We start from the raw sequence: 17,530 nt of genomic DNA on the forward strand, positions 1-17,530 counted from the left end.
TTTTACAGATTTTAGCTGTGGCAGGCCTGCCACAGAATGTGCAAGCTGAATTGTACTACAAATCCAACGAGCAATAGTCTGCTTAGAAGCAGGAGCACCCAGCATGTTGGGTGCATACAGGATAAACAGCGAGTCAGATTTCCTGACTCCAGCCGTCCTGGAAACATATTTTCAGGGCCCTGACAACATCCAGCAACTTGGATTCCTCCAAGTCCCTAGTAGCCGCAGGCCCCACAATAGGTTGGTTCAGGTGAAAACGCTGGAACCACCTTAGGGAGAAACTGAGGACGAGTCCTCAATTCCACCCTGTCCGAATGGAAAATCAGATAAGGGCTTTTACAGGATAAAGCCGCCAATTCTGACACGCGCCTGGCCCAGGCCAGGGCCAACAGCATGACCACTTTCCATGTGAGATATTTTAACTCCACAGATTTAAGTGGTTCAAACCAATGTGACTTTTGGAACCCAAACTACATTGAGATCCCAAATTGCCACTGGAGGCACAAAAGGAGGCTGTATATGCAGTACCCCTTTTACAAACGTCTAAACTTCAGGGACTGAAGCTAGTTCTTTTTTGGAAGAAAATTGACAGGGCCGAAATCTGAACCTTAATGGACCCCAATTTCAGGCCCATAGACACTCCTGTTTTCAGGAAATGTAGGAATCGACCCAGTTGAATTTCCTCCGTCGGGCCTTACTGGCCTCGCACTACGCAACATATTTTCGCCAATTGTGGTGATAATGTTTTTGCGGTTACATCCTTCCTGGCTTTTGATCAGGATAGGGATGACTTCATCCGGAATGCCTTTTTTCCTTCAGGATCCGGTGTTCAACCGCCATGCCGTCAAACGCAGCCGCGGTAAGTCTTGGAACAGACAGGGTCCTTGCTGGAGCAGGTCCCTTCTTAGAGGTAGAGGCCACGGATCCTCCGTGAGCCTCTCTTGAAGTTCCGGTTACCAAGTCCTTCTTGGACAATCCGGAGCCACGAATATAGTGCTTTCTCCTCTCCATCTTATTAATCTCAGTACCCTGGGTATGAGAGGCAGAGGAGGGAACACATACACTGACTGGTACACCCACGGTGTTACCAGAGCGTCTACAACTATTGCCTGAGGGTCTCTTGACCTGGCGCAATACCTGTCGAGTTTTTTAATCATGTGGACGACTTCTGGGTGAAGTCCCCACTCTCCCGGGTGGAGGTCGTGCTGAGGAAGTCTGCTTCCCAGTTGTCCACTCCCGGAATGAATACTGTTGACAGTGCTATCACATGATTTTCCGCCCAGCGAAGAATCCTTGCAGCTTCTGCCATTGCCCTCCTGCTTCTTGTGCCACCCTGTCTGTTTACGTGGGTGACTGCCATGATGTTGTCCGACTGGATCAACACCGGCTGACCTTGAAGCAGAGGTCTCGCTAAGCTTAGAGCATTGTAAATGGCCCTTAGCTTCAGGATATTTATGTGAAGTGATGTATCCAGGCTTGACCCTAAGCCCTGGATATTCCTTCCCTGTGTGACTGCTCCCCAGCCTCGCAGGCTGGCATCCGTGGTCACCAGGACCCAGTCCTGAATGCCGAATCTGCGGCCCTCTAGAAGATGAGCACTCTGCAACCACCACAGGATGGATACCCTTGTCCTTGGTGACAGGGTTATCCGCTGATGCATCTGAAAATGCGACCCGGACCATTTGTCCAGTAGGTTTCACTGAAAAGTTCTTGCGTGGAATCTAACGAATGGGATTGCTTCGTAGGGAGCCACCATTTTTACCCAGAACCCTTGTGCATTGATGCACTGAGACTTGGTTCGGTTTTAGGAGGTTCCTGATTAGCTCGGATAACTCCCTGGCTTTCTCATCCGGGAGAAACACCTTTTTTCTGGACTGTGTCCAGGATCATCCCTAGGAAACAGAAGACAAGTCGTCGGAACCAGCTGCGATTTTGGAATATTGAGAATCCAATCGTGCTGCCGCAACACTACCTGAGATAGTGCTACACCGACCTCCAACTGTTCCCTGGATCTTACCCTTATCAGGGAATCGTCCAAGTAAGGGATAACTAAAATTCCCTTCTTTCGAAAGGATATCATTTCGTCCATTACCTTGGTAAAGACCCGGGGTGCCGTGGACCATCCCTACGGCAGCGTCTGAACTGATAGTGACGGTTCTGTACCATAACCTGAGGTACCCTTGGTGAGAAGGGTAAATTTTGACATGAAGGTAAGCATCCTTGATGTCCCGAGACATCATGTAGTCCCCTTCTTCCAGGTTCGCAATCACTGCTCTGAGTGACTCAATCTTGAATTTGAACCTCTGTATGTAAGTGTTCAAAGATTTTAGATTTTAGATTTAGAATCGGTCTCACCGAGCCGTCTGGCTTCGGTACCACAATAGTGTGGAATAATACCCCGTTCCCTGTTGCAGGAGGGGTACCTTGATTATCACCTGCTGGGAATACAGCTTGTGAATGGCTTCCAAAACTGCCTCCCTGTCAGAGGGAGACGTCGGTAAAGCCGACTTTTGGAAACGGCGAGGGGGAGACGTCTCGAATTCCAATATGTATCCCTGAGATATTACCTGAAGGATCCAGGGGTCTACTTGCGGGTGAGCCCACTGCGCACTGAAATTCATTGAGAACGGGCCCCCACCGTGCCTGAGCTTGTAAAGCCCTAGCGTCATACTGAGGGCTTGGCAGAGGCGGGAAAGGGTTTCTGTTCCTGGGAACTGGCTGATCTCTGCAGCCTTTTTTTCTCTCCCTCTGTCACGAGCAGAAAAGAGGAACCTTTTGTCCGCTTGCCAACAAAGGACTGCGCCTGATAATACGGCGTCTTATTTTGAGAGGCGACCTGGGGTACAAACGTGGATTTCCCAGCTGTTGCCGTGGCCACCAGGTCTAAAAGACCGACCCCAAATGTCCCCTTTCAAAGGCAATACTTCCAAATGCCGTTTGGAATCCGCATCACCTGACCATTTTACTGGTAGAATTGGACAACGCACTTATACTTGATGCCAGTCGGCAATTATTCCGCTGTGCATCATGCATATATAGAAATGCATCTTTTAAATGCTCTATAGGCAATAATATACTATCCTTATCTAGGATATCAATATTTCCAGTCAGGGAATCCGACCATGCCAACCCAGCACTGCACCTCCAGGCTGAGGCGATAGCTGGTCGCAATATAACACCAGTATGTGTGTAAATACCTTTTTGGATACCCTCCTGCTTTCTATCAGCAGGATCCTTAAGGGCGGCCATCTCATGAGAGGGTAGAGCCCTTGTTCTTACAAGCGTGTGAGCGCCTTATCCCCCCTAGGGGGTGTTTCCCAACGCACCCTAACCTCTGGCGGGAAAGGGTATGCAGCCAATACTATTTAAGAAATTATCAATTGTTATCGGGGGGAAAACCACGCATCATCACACACCTCATTTTATTTCTCAGATTCAGGAAAACTACAGGTAGTTTTTCCCTCACCGAACATAATACCCCTTTTCGGTGGTACTCGTATTATCAGAAATGTATAAAAACATTTTCCATTGTCTCAATCATGTAACGTGTGGCCCTACTGGAAATCACGGTTGTCTCTTCACCGTCAACACAGGAGTCAGTATCCGTGTCGGCGTCTGTATCTGCCATCTGAGGTAACGGCCGCTTTAGAGCCCCTGACGGCCTATGAGACGTCTGGACAGGCACAAGCTGAGTAGCCGGCTGTCTCATGTCAACCACTGTTTTTTTTTTTTTTTATATAGAGCTGACACTGTCACGTAATTTTCAACAGTACATCCACTCAGGTGTCGACCCCCTAGGGGGTGACATCACTGTTACAGACACTCTGCTCCGTCTCCACATCATTTTTCTCCTCATACATGTCGACACAAACGTACCGACACACAGCACACACACAGGGAATGCTCTGATCGAGGACAGGACCCCACTAGCCCTTTGGGGAGACAGAGGGAGAGTATGCCAGCACACACCAGAGCGCTATATATATACAGGGATAACCTTATATAAGTGTTTTTCCCCTTATAGCTGCTGTATGTTTCAATACTGCGCCTAATTAGTGCCCCCCTCTCTTTTTTTAACCCTTTCTGTAGTGTAGTGACTGCAGGGAAGAGCGAGGGAGCTTCCCTCCAACTGAGCTGTGAGGGAAAATGGCGCCAGTGTGCTGAGGAGATAGGCTCCGCCCCCTTTTCGGCGGCCTTATCTCCCGGTTTTTTGTATATTCTGGCAGGGGTTAAATGCATCCATATAGCCCAGGAGCTATATGTGATGTATTTTTTGCCATGTAAGGTATTTCTGTCATGTTTTATTGCGTCTCAGGGCGCCCCCCCCCAGCGCCCTGCACCCTCAGTGACCGGAGTATGAAGTGTGCTGAGAGCAATGGCGCACAGCTGCAGTGCTGTGCGCTACCTTATTGAAGACAGGAACGTCTTCTGCCGCCGATTTTTCCGGACCTCTTCGCTCTTCTGGCTCTGTAAGGGGGCCGGCGGCGCGGCTCCGGGACCCATCCAGGCTGGACCTGTGATCGTCCCTCTGGAGCTAATGTCCAGTAGCCAAGAAGCCCAATCCACTCTGCACGCAGGTGAGTTCGCTTCTTCTCCCCTTAGTCCCTCGATGCAGTGAGCCTGTTGCCAGCAGGTCTCACTGAAAATAACAAACCTAAACTAAAACTTTCACTAAGAAGCTCAGGAGAGCCCCTAGTGTGCACCCTTCTCGTCGGGCACAGAAATCTAACTGAGGCTTGGAGGAGGGTCATAGGGGGAGGAGCCAGTGCACACCAGTTAGTCCTAAAGCTTTCTTTAGATGTGCCCAGTCTCCTGCGGAGCCGCTATTCCCCATGGTCCTTACGGAGTCCCCAGCATCCACTTAGGACGTTAGAGAAATAAGAATTTACTTACCGATAATTCTATTTCTCGTAGTCCGTAGTGGATGCTGGGACTTCCGTAAGGACCATGGGGAATAGCGGCTCCGCAGGAGACTGGGCACAAAAAGTAAAAGCTTTAGACTAGCTGGTGTGCACTGGCTCCTCCCCCTATGACCCTCCTCCAAGCCTCAGTTAGGATACTGTGCCCGGACGAGCGTACATAATAAGGAAGGATTTTGAATCCCGGGTAAGACTCATACCAGCCACACCAATCACACCGTACAACCTGTGATCTGAACCCAGTTAACAGTATGATAAACGTAGGAGCCTCTGAAAAGATGGCTCACAACAATAAACAACCCGATTTTTTTTTTTGTAACAATAACTATATACAAGTATTGCAGACAATCCGCACTTGGGATGGGCGCCCAGCATCCACTACGGACTACGAGAAATAGAATTATCGGTAAGTAAATTCTTATTTTCTCTGACGTCCTAGTGGATGCTGGGACTTCCGTAAGGACCATGGGGATTATACCAAAGCTCCCAAACGGGCGGGAGAGTGCGGATGACTCTGCAGCACCGAATGAGAGAACTCCAGGTCCTCCTCAGCCAGGGTATCAAATTTGTAGAATTTAGCAAACGTGTTTGCCCCTGACCAAGTAGCTGCTCGGCAAAGTTGTAAAGCCGAGACCCCTCGGGCAGCCGCCCAAGATGAGCCCACCTTCCTTGTGGAATGGGCTTTAACAGATTTTGGCTGTGGCAGGCCTGCCACAGAATGTGCAAGCTGAATTGTATTACAAATCCAACGAGCAATCGTCTGCTTAGAAGCAGGAGCACCCAGCTTGTTGGGTGCATACAGTATAAACAGCGAGTCAGATTTTCTGACTCCAGCCGTCCTGGAAACATATTTTCAGGGCCCTGACTACGTCCAGCAACTTGGAGTCCTCCAAGTCCCTAGTAGCCGCAGGTACCACAATAGGTTGGTTCATGTGAAACGCTGAAACCACCTTAGGGAGAAATTGAGGACGAGTCCTCAACTCCGCCCTATCCGAATGAAATATCAGGTAAGGGCTTTTATAGGATAAAGCCGCCAATTCTGATACACGCCTGGCTGAAGCCAGGGCTAACAGCATTACCACTTTCCATGTGAGATATTTTTAAATCCACTGTGGCAAGTGGTTCGAACCAATGTGATTTTAGGAATCCCAAAACCACATTGAGATCCCAGGGTGCCACTGGAGGCACAAAGGGAGGCTGTATATGCAGTACCCCCTTTACAAAAGTCTGGACTTCAGGAACTGAAGCCAGTTCCTTCTGGAAGAAGATCGACAGGGCCGAAATTTGAACCTTAAGGGATCCTAATTTTAGGCCCATAGACAATCCTGCTTGCAGGAAATGCAGGAAACGACCCAGTTGAAATTCCTCTGTAGGGGCCTTCTTGGCCTCACACCACGCAACATATTTCCGCCAAATGCGGTGATAATGTTTTGCGGTTACATCCTTCCTGGCTTTGATCAGGGTAGGGATGACTTCATCTGGAATGCCTTTTTCCTTCAGGATACGGCGTTCAACCACCATGCCGTCAAACGCAGCCGCTGTAAGTCTTGGAACAGGCAAGGTCCCTGCTGAATCAGGTCCTTTCTTAGAGGTAGAGGCCACGAGTCCTCCGTGAGCATCTCTTGCAGCTCCGGGTACCAAGTTCTTCTTGGCCAATCCGGAGCCACGAGTATAGTTCTTACTCCTCTCCTTCTTATGATTCTCAGTACTTTTGGTATGAGAGGCAGAGGAGGGAACACATACACCGACTGGAACACCCACGGTGTTACCAGAGCGTCCACCGCTATTGCCTGAGGGTCCCTTGACCTGGCGCAATATCTGTCCAGTTTCTTGTTGAGACGGGACGCCATCATGTCCACCTTTGGTTTTTCCCAACGGTTTACAATCACTTGGAAGACTTCTGGATGAAGTCCCCACTCCCCCGGGTGGAGGTCGTGTCTGCTGAGGAAGTCTGCTTCCCAGTTGTCCACTCCCGGAATGAACACTGCTGACAGTGCTATCACATGATTTTCCGCCCAGCGGAGAATCCTTGCAGCTTCTGCCATTGCCCTCCTGCTTCTTGTGCCGCCCTGTCTGTTTACGTGGGCGACAGCCGTGATGTTGTCCGACTGGATCAATACCGGTTGACCCTGAAGCAGAGGCCTTGCTTGACTTAGGGCATTGTAAATGGCCCTTAGTTCTAGGATATTTATGTAAAGAGACGTTTCCATGCTTGACCACAAGCCCTGGAAATTTTTTCCCTGTGTGACTGCTCCCCAGCCTCTCAGGCTGGCATCCGTGGTCACCAGCATCCAATCCTGAATGCCGAATCTGCGGCCCTCTAGAAGATGAGCCCTCTGTAACCACCACAGGAGAGACACCCTTGTCCTTGGAGATAGGGTTATCCGCTGATGCATCTGAAGATGCGATCCGGACCATTTGTCCAGCAGATCCCACTGAAAAGTTCTTGCATGGAATCTTCCGAATGGAATCGCTTCGTAAGAAGCCACCATTTTTCCCAGGACTCTCGTGCATTGATGCACTGACACTTGTCCTGGTTTTAGGAGGTTCCTGACTAGCTCGGATAACTCCCTGGCCTTCTCCTCCGGGAGAAAAACCTTTTTCTGGACTGTGTCCAGAATCATCCCTAGGAACAGTAGACGTGTTGTTGGAATCAGCTGTGATTTTGGGATATTTAGAATCCACCCGTGCTGACGTAGCACTACTTGAGATAGTGCTACTCCGACCTCTAACTGTTCCCTGGACCTTGCCCTTATCAGGAGATCGTCCAAGTAAGGGATAATTAATACGCCTTCTCTTCGAAGAAGAATCATTTCGGCCATTACCTTGGTAAAGACCCGTGGTGCCGTGGACAATCCAAACGGCAGCGTCTGAAACTGATAATGACAGTTTTGTATCACAAACCTGAGGTACCCTTGGTGAGAAGGGTAGATTGGGACATGGAGATAAGCATCTGATGTCTAGAGATACCATATAGTCCCCTTCTTCCAGGTTCGCTATCACTGCTCTGAGTGACTCCATCTTGAATTTGAACCTTTTTATGTAAGTGTTCAAAGATTTTAGATTTAAAATTGGTCTCACCGAGCCGTCCGGCTTCTGTACCACAAACAGCGTGGAATAATACCCCTTTCCCTGTTGTAGGAGGGGTACCTTGATTATCACCTGCTGGGAATACAGCTTGTGAATAGCTTCCAATACTGCCTCCCTGTCGGAGGGAGACGTTGGTAGAGCAGACTTCAGGAACCGGCGAGGGGGAGACGTCTCGAATTCCAATTTGTACCCCTGTGATACTACCTGCAGGATCCAGGGGTCCACTTGCGAGTGAGCCCACTGCGCGCTGAATTTCTTGAGACGACCCCCCCACCGTGCCTGAGTCCGCATGTAGAGCCCCAGCGTCATGCTGAAGACTTGGCAGAAGCGGGGGAGGGCTTCTGCTCCTGGGAAGAGGCTGCCTGGTGTAGTCTTTTTCCCCTTCCTCTGCCCCGGGGCAGAAATGAGCGGCCTTTTTCCCGCTTGCCCTTATAGGGACGAAAGGACTGAGTTTGAAAAGACGGTGTCTTTTTCTGCTGAGAGGTGACCTGGGGTAAAAAGGTGGATTTTTAAGCCGTTGCCGTGGCCACCAGGTCCGATAGACCGGCCCCAAATAACTCCTCCCCTTTATACGGCAATACTTCCATATGTCGTTTGGAATCCGCATCACCTGACCACTGTCGCGTCCATAACGTTCTTCTGGCAGAAATGGACATCGCACTCACTCTAGATGCCAGGGTGCAAATATCCCTCTGTGCATCTCGCATATATAGTAATGCATCCTTTAAATGCTCTATAGTTAATAATATACTGTCCCTATCCAGGGTATCAATATTTTCAGTCAGGGAATCCGACCAAGCCACTCCAGCGCTGCACATCCAGGCTGAGGCGATTGCTGGTCGCAGTATAACACCGGTATGTGTGTATATACCTTTTAGGATATTTTCCAGCCTTCTATCAGCTGGTTCCTTGAGGGCGGCCGTATCAGGAGACGGTAACGCCACTTGTTTTGATAAGCGTGTGAGCGCCTTATCTACCCTAGGGGGTGTTTCCCAACGTGCCCTAACCTCTGGCGGGAAAGGGTATAGTGCCAATAATTTATTAGAAATCAGCAGTTTTTTATCGGGGGAAACCCACGCTTTATCACACACCTCATTTAATTCATCTGATTCAGGAAAAACTACTGGTAGTTTTTTCACACCCCACATAATACCCTTTTTTGTGGTACTTGTAGTGTCAGAAATGTTCAATGCCTCCTTCATTGCCGTGATCATGTAACGTGTGGCCCTACTGGACATTACGTTTGTCTCCTCACCGTCGACACTGGATTCAGTATCCGTGTCTGGGTCTGTGTCGACCATCTGAGGTAACGGGCGTTTTAGCGCTCCTGACGGTGTCTGAGACGCCTGAACAGGCACTAATTGGTTTGCCGGCTGTCTCATGTGGTCAACAGTTTTTTGCAAAGTGCTGACATTGTCACGTAATTCTTTAAATACGACCATCCAATCAGGTGTCGACTCCCTAGGGGGTGACATCACTAACAAAGGCAATTGCTCTGCTTCCACATCATTTTCCTCCTCATACATGTCGACACAATCGTACCGACACCCAGCACACACACAGGGAATGCTCTGATAGAGGACAGGACCCCACGAGCCCATTGGGGAGACAGAGGGAGAGTTTGCCAGCACACACCAGAGCGCTATATAAATATATACAGGGATAACCTTATATAAGTGTTTCTCCCTTTATAGCTGCTGTTTTATATTTGCTGCCAATAGTGCCCCCCCTCTCTTGTTTTACCCTGATTCTTGTAGCAGGACTGCAGGGGAGAGTCAGGGAGCCGTCCTTCCAGCGGAGCTGTGAAAGAAAATGGCGCTTGTGTGCTGAGGAGAAAGGCTCCACCCCCTTCACGGCGGCCTTTTCTCCCGCTTTTTTCAGGAAAACTGGCAGGGGTTAAATGCATCCATATAGCCCAGGAGCTATATGTGATGCATTTCTTTAGCCATATAAGGTTTTTATAGTGTTTTATTGCGTCTCAGGGCGCTCCCCCCCAGCGCCCTGCACCCTCAGTGTCCGGAGTGTGAAGTGTGCTGAGAGCAATGGCGCACAGCTGCAGTGCTGTGCGCTACCTTATTTGAAGACAGGAACGTCTTCTGCCGCCGCTTTCTCCGGACCTCTTCGCTCTTCTGGCTCTGTAAGGGGGCCGGCGGCGCGGCTCCGGGACCCATCCAGGCTGAACCTGTGATCGTCCCTCTGGAGCTAATGTCCAGTAGCCAAGAAGCCCAATCCACTCTGCACGCAGGTGAGTTCGCTTCTTCTCCCCTTAGTCCCACGATGCAGTGAGCCTGTTGCCAGCAGGACTCACTGAAAATAAAAAACCTATTTAAACTTTTACTTCTAAGCAGCTCAGGAGAGCCACCTAGCCTGCACCCTTCTCGTTCGGGCACAAAAATCTAACTGAGGCTTGGAGGAGGGTCATAGGGGGAGGAGCCAGTGCACACCAGCTAGTCTAAAGCTTTTACTTTTTGTGCCCAGTCTCCTGCGGAGCCGCTATTCCCCATGGTCCTTACGGAAGTCCCAGCATCCACTAGGACGTCAGAGAAAGGATTATTTTAAATTAAATAAAAAGCAGGTTGTGACTTTTCCTCCTTCAAAGGATTTGAATGCGTTCTTTGAAGATTCCTGGGCTAACCCTGAGAAGAAATGTACCCTTTCCAGAAGGATACGTGTATCGTACCCTTTCCTTGAGGAAGACAGGCACAAATGGAAGACATCCCCAATGATAGACACCTCAGTGTCCCTGGTTCAGCCTCCTTAAAAGATCCAGCTGACCGTAAATTAGAAACAACCCTAAAATCCATATATACGGCTAACGGAACGGTGCTCAGGCCCACCATTGCTTGTGCGTGGGTAGGTAACGCTGTGGAAAAATGGTCTGACAACTTGCTTGTTAACATAGACACAGTTGACAAGGATGAAAGTCCTAACTCTCGGCCATATCAAAGATGCTGCAGGTTACTTAGTTGAAGCTACTGTATGAAGGATATTGGGTTGCTGAGTTCAAGATCCTCCGCTATGGCGATTTCAGCCCGCAGGGCGCTGTGGATCCGCCAATGGAACGCTGATGCGGAATAAAAATAAAAGACTATTGAGGTGCTTCCTTACAATGGAGAAACCCTCTTTGGAGACAAGCTGGATGCCATGATTTCAACAACTACATCAGGCAAGTCAGAATTTCTGCCTTCCACAGCTGCTCCACCTAGGAAAGGATTTAATTCTCATACGATGCAATCCTTTCGTCCCAACAAGTCCAAAAAGGCAAAGGGTACCCCCTTCTTCGCAGGAAGAGGGCGAGGAAGAGGTAAAAAAATCTACAACACCATCAGGCTCGCAGGAGCAGAAGTCAACAGCTACTTCTGCTAAAACTTCAGCATGACGCTGGGGCTCCCCTGCAGGAGTACAATCGGGTGGGGGCACGCCTACTGTCTTTCAGCCAGGTCTGGGTTCACTCAGATCTGGATCCTTGGGTATTGCAGATAGTATCCCAAGGGTACAAATTGGAATTTCAGGACCTTCCCCCATGCCGATTTTTCAAATCAGCCTTACCAGCTTCTGTTCAGGACAGAGCAAAAGTGCTGAACGCAATACAGAAATTATGTCAAGACAACGTAATTTCCTTAGTTCCTGTGTCACAACAGGAAAAAGGGTTTTATTAAAGCCTGTTTGCAGTGCCGAAACCGGTCAGACCGATTTTAAACCTAAAGACTCTGAACCTTTATTTGAAAAGGTTCAAATTCAAGATGGAATCCCTGGGAGCGGTGATCTCCAGCTTGGAGGAAAAGGAATTTCTGGTATCGATGGACATCAAAGATGCTTATTTACATGTTCCCATCTACCAGCCGCATCAGGCATACCTGAGGTTTGCGGTGCAGGACTGCCACTACCAATTCCAAACATTGCCTTTCGGACTCTCCACGGCTCCGAGCACATTCACCAAGGTGATGGCGGGGATGATGGTTCTTCGCAAGAAAGGAGTCAAAGTCACCCCATACTTGGACAATCTCCTCATAAAAGCGAGATCCAGGGAGAAACTAGTGCAGAACATTGCACTTTCCCTGACAGTGCTTCAACAGCACGGTTGGATCATAAACCTTCCAAAATCACAATTGGAACCCACAATGAGGTTCTCATTTCTGGGAATGATATTGGACACGGAAGCACAGAAAGTAATCCTACCGGTTGAAAAGGCTCTGGAGATCCAGAGGGTGAAACAAGTTTTAAAACCAGCATGCGTATCGATTCATCAGTGCATCCGCCTGCTGGGGAAGATGGTAGCGGCCTACGAGGCTCTACAATTTGGCAGATTCCACGCCAAGGTGTTCCAATGGGACCTACTGGACAAGTGGTCCAGATCGCACCTACACATGCACCGGAGGATAATCCTGTCAACAAAAGCCAGTATTTCACTCTTGTGGTGGCTTCAAAGTTCTCACCTCCTGGAGGGACGCAGGTTCGGGATACAGACTTGGCTCCTGGTGACCACAGATGCAAGCCTCCGAGGTTGGGGAGCAGTCACGCAAGGGGAAAGCTTCCAAGGATGATGGTCAAGTCAAGAAGTACTCCTTCACATAAACATTCTGGAATTGAGAGCTGTGTACAACAGCCTTCATCAAGCGGCACACCTTCTTCTAGGTCGTCCCATACGGATCCAGTCAGACAGTAGCTTACATAAACCGCCAGGGCGGAACAAAAAGCAGAGCGGCAATGGCAGAGGTGACAAAGATACTCCTCTGGGCAGAAAGACATGCAAAAGCTCTGTCAGCAATTTTCATTCCGGGAGTGGGCAACTGGGAAGCAGACTTCCTCAGCAGACACTATCTCCATCCAGGAGAATGGGGCCTCCACCCAGAAGTCTTTGCAGAGGTAGCAGATCGTTGGGGCTTTCCTCAAGTAGATGGCATCACGTCTCAACAAGCAGCTTCAGAAATATTGTTCCAGGTCGAGAGACCCACAAGCAATAGCAATGGATGCACTGGTGACCCAGTATGTGTTTCAGTCGGTGTATCTGCTCCCTCCACTTCCACTAATACCAAAAGTTCTCAAGATCATCAGAAGAACAAGGGTTCGAGCAATTCTCATTGCTCCAGACTGGCCAAGGAGGGTTTGGTATCCAGATCTTCAGGAGTTATTACTGGAAGATCCTCAGCCTCTTCCTCTTCGTGAGGACCTGCTTCAGCAGGGGCCGTTTGTTTATCAAGACTTACCGCGGCTGCGTTTGACAGCATGGCTGTTGAGCGCCAGATCCTAGCCCGTAAGGGTATTCTCAATGAAGTCATTCCCACACTTATTCTGGCCAGGAAATGGGTAATATCCAAACATTACCATCGTAATTGGAGAAAATATGTATCTTGGTGTGAGTCCAAGAAGTCTCCTGCGGTGGAGTTTCAATTAGGACGTCTTCTCCTATTTCTACAGGCGGGTGTGGATGCTGGCTTGAGATTAGGGTCTATCAAGGTCCAAATTTCGGCCTTGTCCATTTTCTTTCAGAAACAGTTGGCTTCCCTTCCTGAGGTCCAGACGTTCGTGAAGGGGGTTCTGCGCATCCAACCTCCCTTTGTGCCTCCTGCGGCGCCATGGGATCTTAATGTGGTGTTGCAGTTCCTTAAATCAGACTGGTTTGAGCCTCTACAAGAGGTAGAGTTGAAGGCCTTGGCCTCAGGCAGACGAGTGTCTGAATTAGGGGCTCTGTCACACAAGAGTCCTTATTTGATTTTTCATGAAGATAGAGCTGAACTGCGGACGCGTCAGCATTTTCTTCCAAAGGTTGTATCTTATTTCCATATCAACCAACCTGTGGTGGTGCCAGTGTCTTCTGACACCTCAGCCGTTTCAAAGTCCTTGGATGTCGTCAGAGCGTTGAGGACTTATGTTGCAAGAACGGCTCGGATAAGGAAAACAATCTTTGTTTGTCCTCTATGACCCCAACAAGATTGGGGGTCCTGCTTCTAAGCAGACTACTGCGCGCTGGATCAGAGGTACCATTCAGCACGATTATTCCACAGCAGGATTTCCGTTACCGAGTTTGGTAAAGGCCCACTCTACAAGGAAAGTGGGTTCTTCCTGGGTGGCTGCCCGGGGTGTCTCGGCGTTGCATATTTGCCGAGCAGCTACTTGGTCAGGGGCAAACACGTTTGCTAAGTTTTACAGGTTTGACAACTTGTCTGCTGACGACCTTCAGTTTGGCCATTCAGTTCTACAGGAACATTAGCACTTTCCCGCCCGTACTGGGAGCTTTGGTACATCCCCATGGTACTAAAATGGACCTCAGCATCCTCTAGGACGTAAGAGAAAATAGGATTTTAATTACCTACCGGTAAATCCTTTTCTCGTAGTCCGTAGAGGATGCTGGGCGCCCGCCCAGTGCTCATTTTTCCTGCAAATTACGTTTTGTCTTTTTACACAGGTTCTCATGTGTTAAGATGTTTTACAGCAGTTGCTGTTGCGTTATGCATGCACATTAGCATGGGTTATGTTAAAGGCCATGTTAGGCGACATGTTTTTGATTTGGTGTGAGCTGGTGTGAATCTTGCCACTAGTTTAATGTAAATTCTTCTCTCGAAGTTGTCCGTCTCCTCGGGCACATTTCCTATACTGAGGTCTGGAGGAGGGGCATAGAGGGAGGAGCCAGTTCACACTGTTGAAAAGTCTTAAAGTGCCGAAGGCTCCTGCGGAACCGCCTATACCCCATGGTACTAAAATGGACCCCAGCATCCTCTACGGACTACGAGAAAAGGATTTACCGGTAGGTAATTAAAATCCTATTTTATCTGACTGGTCACATCCTGTGCGACCATGTCAGATAAAGAAAGCACTTGCTGGTATGGTCGCATCTGATGCGACCATGCCAGGCAAGTGGTTAAGAAACATAGCACTAAGAAGGAATGCAACACCTATGAACATAAAAAAAAGATAACAAACTGAACATTTAGTGTTATTACTGAACCTATTAAGCAAAGAATATTTCAATGACTATTTTTTACATTGTTATAGATCTACTAACTTACCATACTAACAAATGCATTTGGCCACATCAACAGATGTTGAAAACTGAATCACACTACTTACTTCTCCACAAAGCTGAAACCTCACTTTGTGCTTCAAATGTGGATCTGAAATTGGATGACATTCAAGGTCCCAAAACTGGGTATAATCCCCTCTCTCTCTGGGGAAAAATGTAATGGCCACCTTTATAAAGCAAAAAAACAAAAACAGAAGTACCATTTATTTTTTAAATGAAGTAGAACTTAAATTATTATTTCAGTCTGCACAATCTTTAACAGCCTTTAGTACCTTTAGTTTGTCATGTGCTGCAAGAACGCCAGAAACACGAGAACATCTGAAAGCTGCATAGGTAGCACGATACATATCACCACTGTGGTCAACTCCCTGAAACAGGCCAACTCACATTAATTAGTATTAAAAACATATCTATAACAATTTAATATAACCATTCTAAAACATTTGTGAGCATACGAAAACCAAATTTACTCAAAACCAGTACCGATATATTAAAAAAGAAAAAGGAAACATTTTTTTTTTTAGTTTAGAACATAACAATTTGATAAACCATGTGAGGGTTTAATGAAGTTAACATTTCAAGGTTACAAACTAAAACATTTAAAACCTGATTTCTGAAGGGAAAAAAAAGAAGGATTTTGATACTTACCGATAAATCCCTTTTTCGAAAGCCATAGGGGACACTGGCACAACTTCAAGACCGTGGGGTGATAATGGTGGCTTACAGGAAGCTGGCACTGTAAATAATCTAAGAAGTGGAATAAAGCTCCTCCCCCTCTATCCCCCAGTTCTGAATTAGCCGAGAGGAGACTGGAACAAGAGAAAAGAACTATACGAGGGAAGACAGCACATAATCAAACAGAACAACAATAAAATGCAAGAGAATAGCGATGGGCGGGCGGCCAGTGTCCCCTATGGCTTGCGAAAAAGGGATTTATCGGTAAGTACCAAAATCCTCCTTTTTCTGTCAGCCAATAGGGGACACCGGCACAACTTCAAGACTGTGGGGATATCCCAAAGTTTCCCCCCTGGGCGGGAGATCGCTGAGGAACTTGCAAAACAAGATGGACAAACCGTTAAGATGAAGCCGCAAAAATATGTAGAACTTGGCAAATGTATGAATACTGGACCGAGTGGCTGCTCTACGGAGTTGTTACGTGGTAGCCCCCCTAATATCGGCCAAGGAAGACCCAACTGTGCATGCAGAGTGGGCAGCAATGGATAATGGAGGTCGCCTAGAATGGTGTAGATAGGCTTGACGAATAGTCTGCCAAGGCTTAGTAGCAGGCCACCCTCGCCGTGGGAGATCAGAAAGCACGAATAAAACATCAGTCTTTCGTAACGGTGCTATCCGTTCCACGTAGATCTTCAACGTTCTCACTACATCCAGAGCAGAAGGTGTCCCAGAGTCCTCCTATAAGGACGGTACCACAATCGGCTGATTAATATGAAAAGCCGACACGACCTTGGGAAGAAAGGAAGCATGTGTTCTCAACTCAGCCCCTTCAGGATGAAAAATCAAGTAGGGAGACTTATAAGACAAAGCACTTAATTCAGATACCCTCTGGGCTGAAGCTATGGCTGAGTAAGAGATAGTTAATATCTTCCAGGGGTTCAAAACAGGGTGACTGCAGATAATCCAGCACCAGATTCAAGTCCCAAGGAGCTGTATGGGGAACAAACGGGGGTTGTACCTGAAGGACCCCTTGTAGGAAAGTTTGCATATCCAGTAGGAAGTCCGGAATCTAAACCTGTCTGAAGAAAGAGCAAGAACCGTGAGAGACAAAGAATATGATTGAAACCCTTTTCGGTCACATAAAGATCTAAAGAACGCCATATACGTTGGTAATGGGCTGCCATAAACAGGTTTTCCTGCACGCAACATCGTGGGAATCACATATTCAGGAATCCCTTTGCGTTTTAGGATGTCTGCCTCAAGAGCCATCCCGTTAAACGTAGTCGTGGTAAATCTAGATGCACAAAGGGCCCTTGTTGGAGTAGATCCATTCGCAGAGGTAGAGGCCAAGGATCGTCCGCTAGCAGAAGGCGCGGGTCTGAAAACCAAGCTCTCTAAGGCCAATCACCGTGATTGACACCCGTTTGATTCTCGAGGATTTGAGACAATAGATTAAACGGAGGAAACACGTATACTTGGTCGCACGGCCAGAGCGTCTACAGCTTCTGCCTGAGGATCCAGTGTACTGGAGATGTATTGAGGAAGCGGATGATTGAGACGGGACGCCATGAAATCCACCTCCGGACAACACCTCTGGGTGAAGTGACCATTCTCCCGGATGTAGATCCGGATGGCTGAGGTAGTCTGCTTCCCAATTGTCTACTCTTGGAATGAATACTGTTGAGAGGACTACAGCGTTGCATTTTGGCCCACTGGAGAATGCATGTCACCTCTCCCATCGCTTGGAGACTGCGAGTTCCTCCCTGCTTATTTACATACACTAGAGCAGTCGTGTTTTCCGACTGAACCTTTACCGCCTTGGATC

At 48.2% G+C, this 17,530-nt stretch overlaps 1 protein-coding gene across 3 annotated transcripts in view; it reads right to left on the reverse strand.

Annotated features, from left to right (window-relative positions):
• The window catches only part of CEP192 (centrosomal protein 192), a 639,877-nt gene that overhangs the window by 24,950 nt on the left and 597,397 nt on the right, over positions 1-17,530 (reverse strand). For all 3 annotated transcript variants that reach the window (XM_063923418.1, XM_063923417.1, XM_063923415.1), the window contains 2 exons: positions 15,303-15,398; positions 15,078-15,197 (listed from right to left, as the gene is read on the reverse strand). In XM_063923418.1, the coding sequence (XP_063779488.1) occupies positions 15,078-15,197; positions 15,303-15,398 (216 nt within the window). The remainder of the gene's footprint in view (positions 1-15,077; positions 15,198-15,302; positions 15,399-17,530) is intronic.

The sequence above is a fragment of the Pseudophryne corroboree genome, chromosome 5 (assembly GCF_028390025.1).
Source record: "Pseudophryne corroboree isolate aPseCor3 chromosome 5, aPseCor3.hap2, whole genome shotgun sequence".
Taxonomy (NCBI): Eukaryota; Metazoa; Chordata; class Amphibia; order Anura; family Myobatrachidae; genus Pseudophryne; species Pseudophryne corroboree.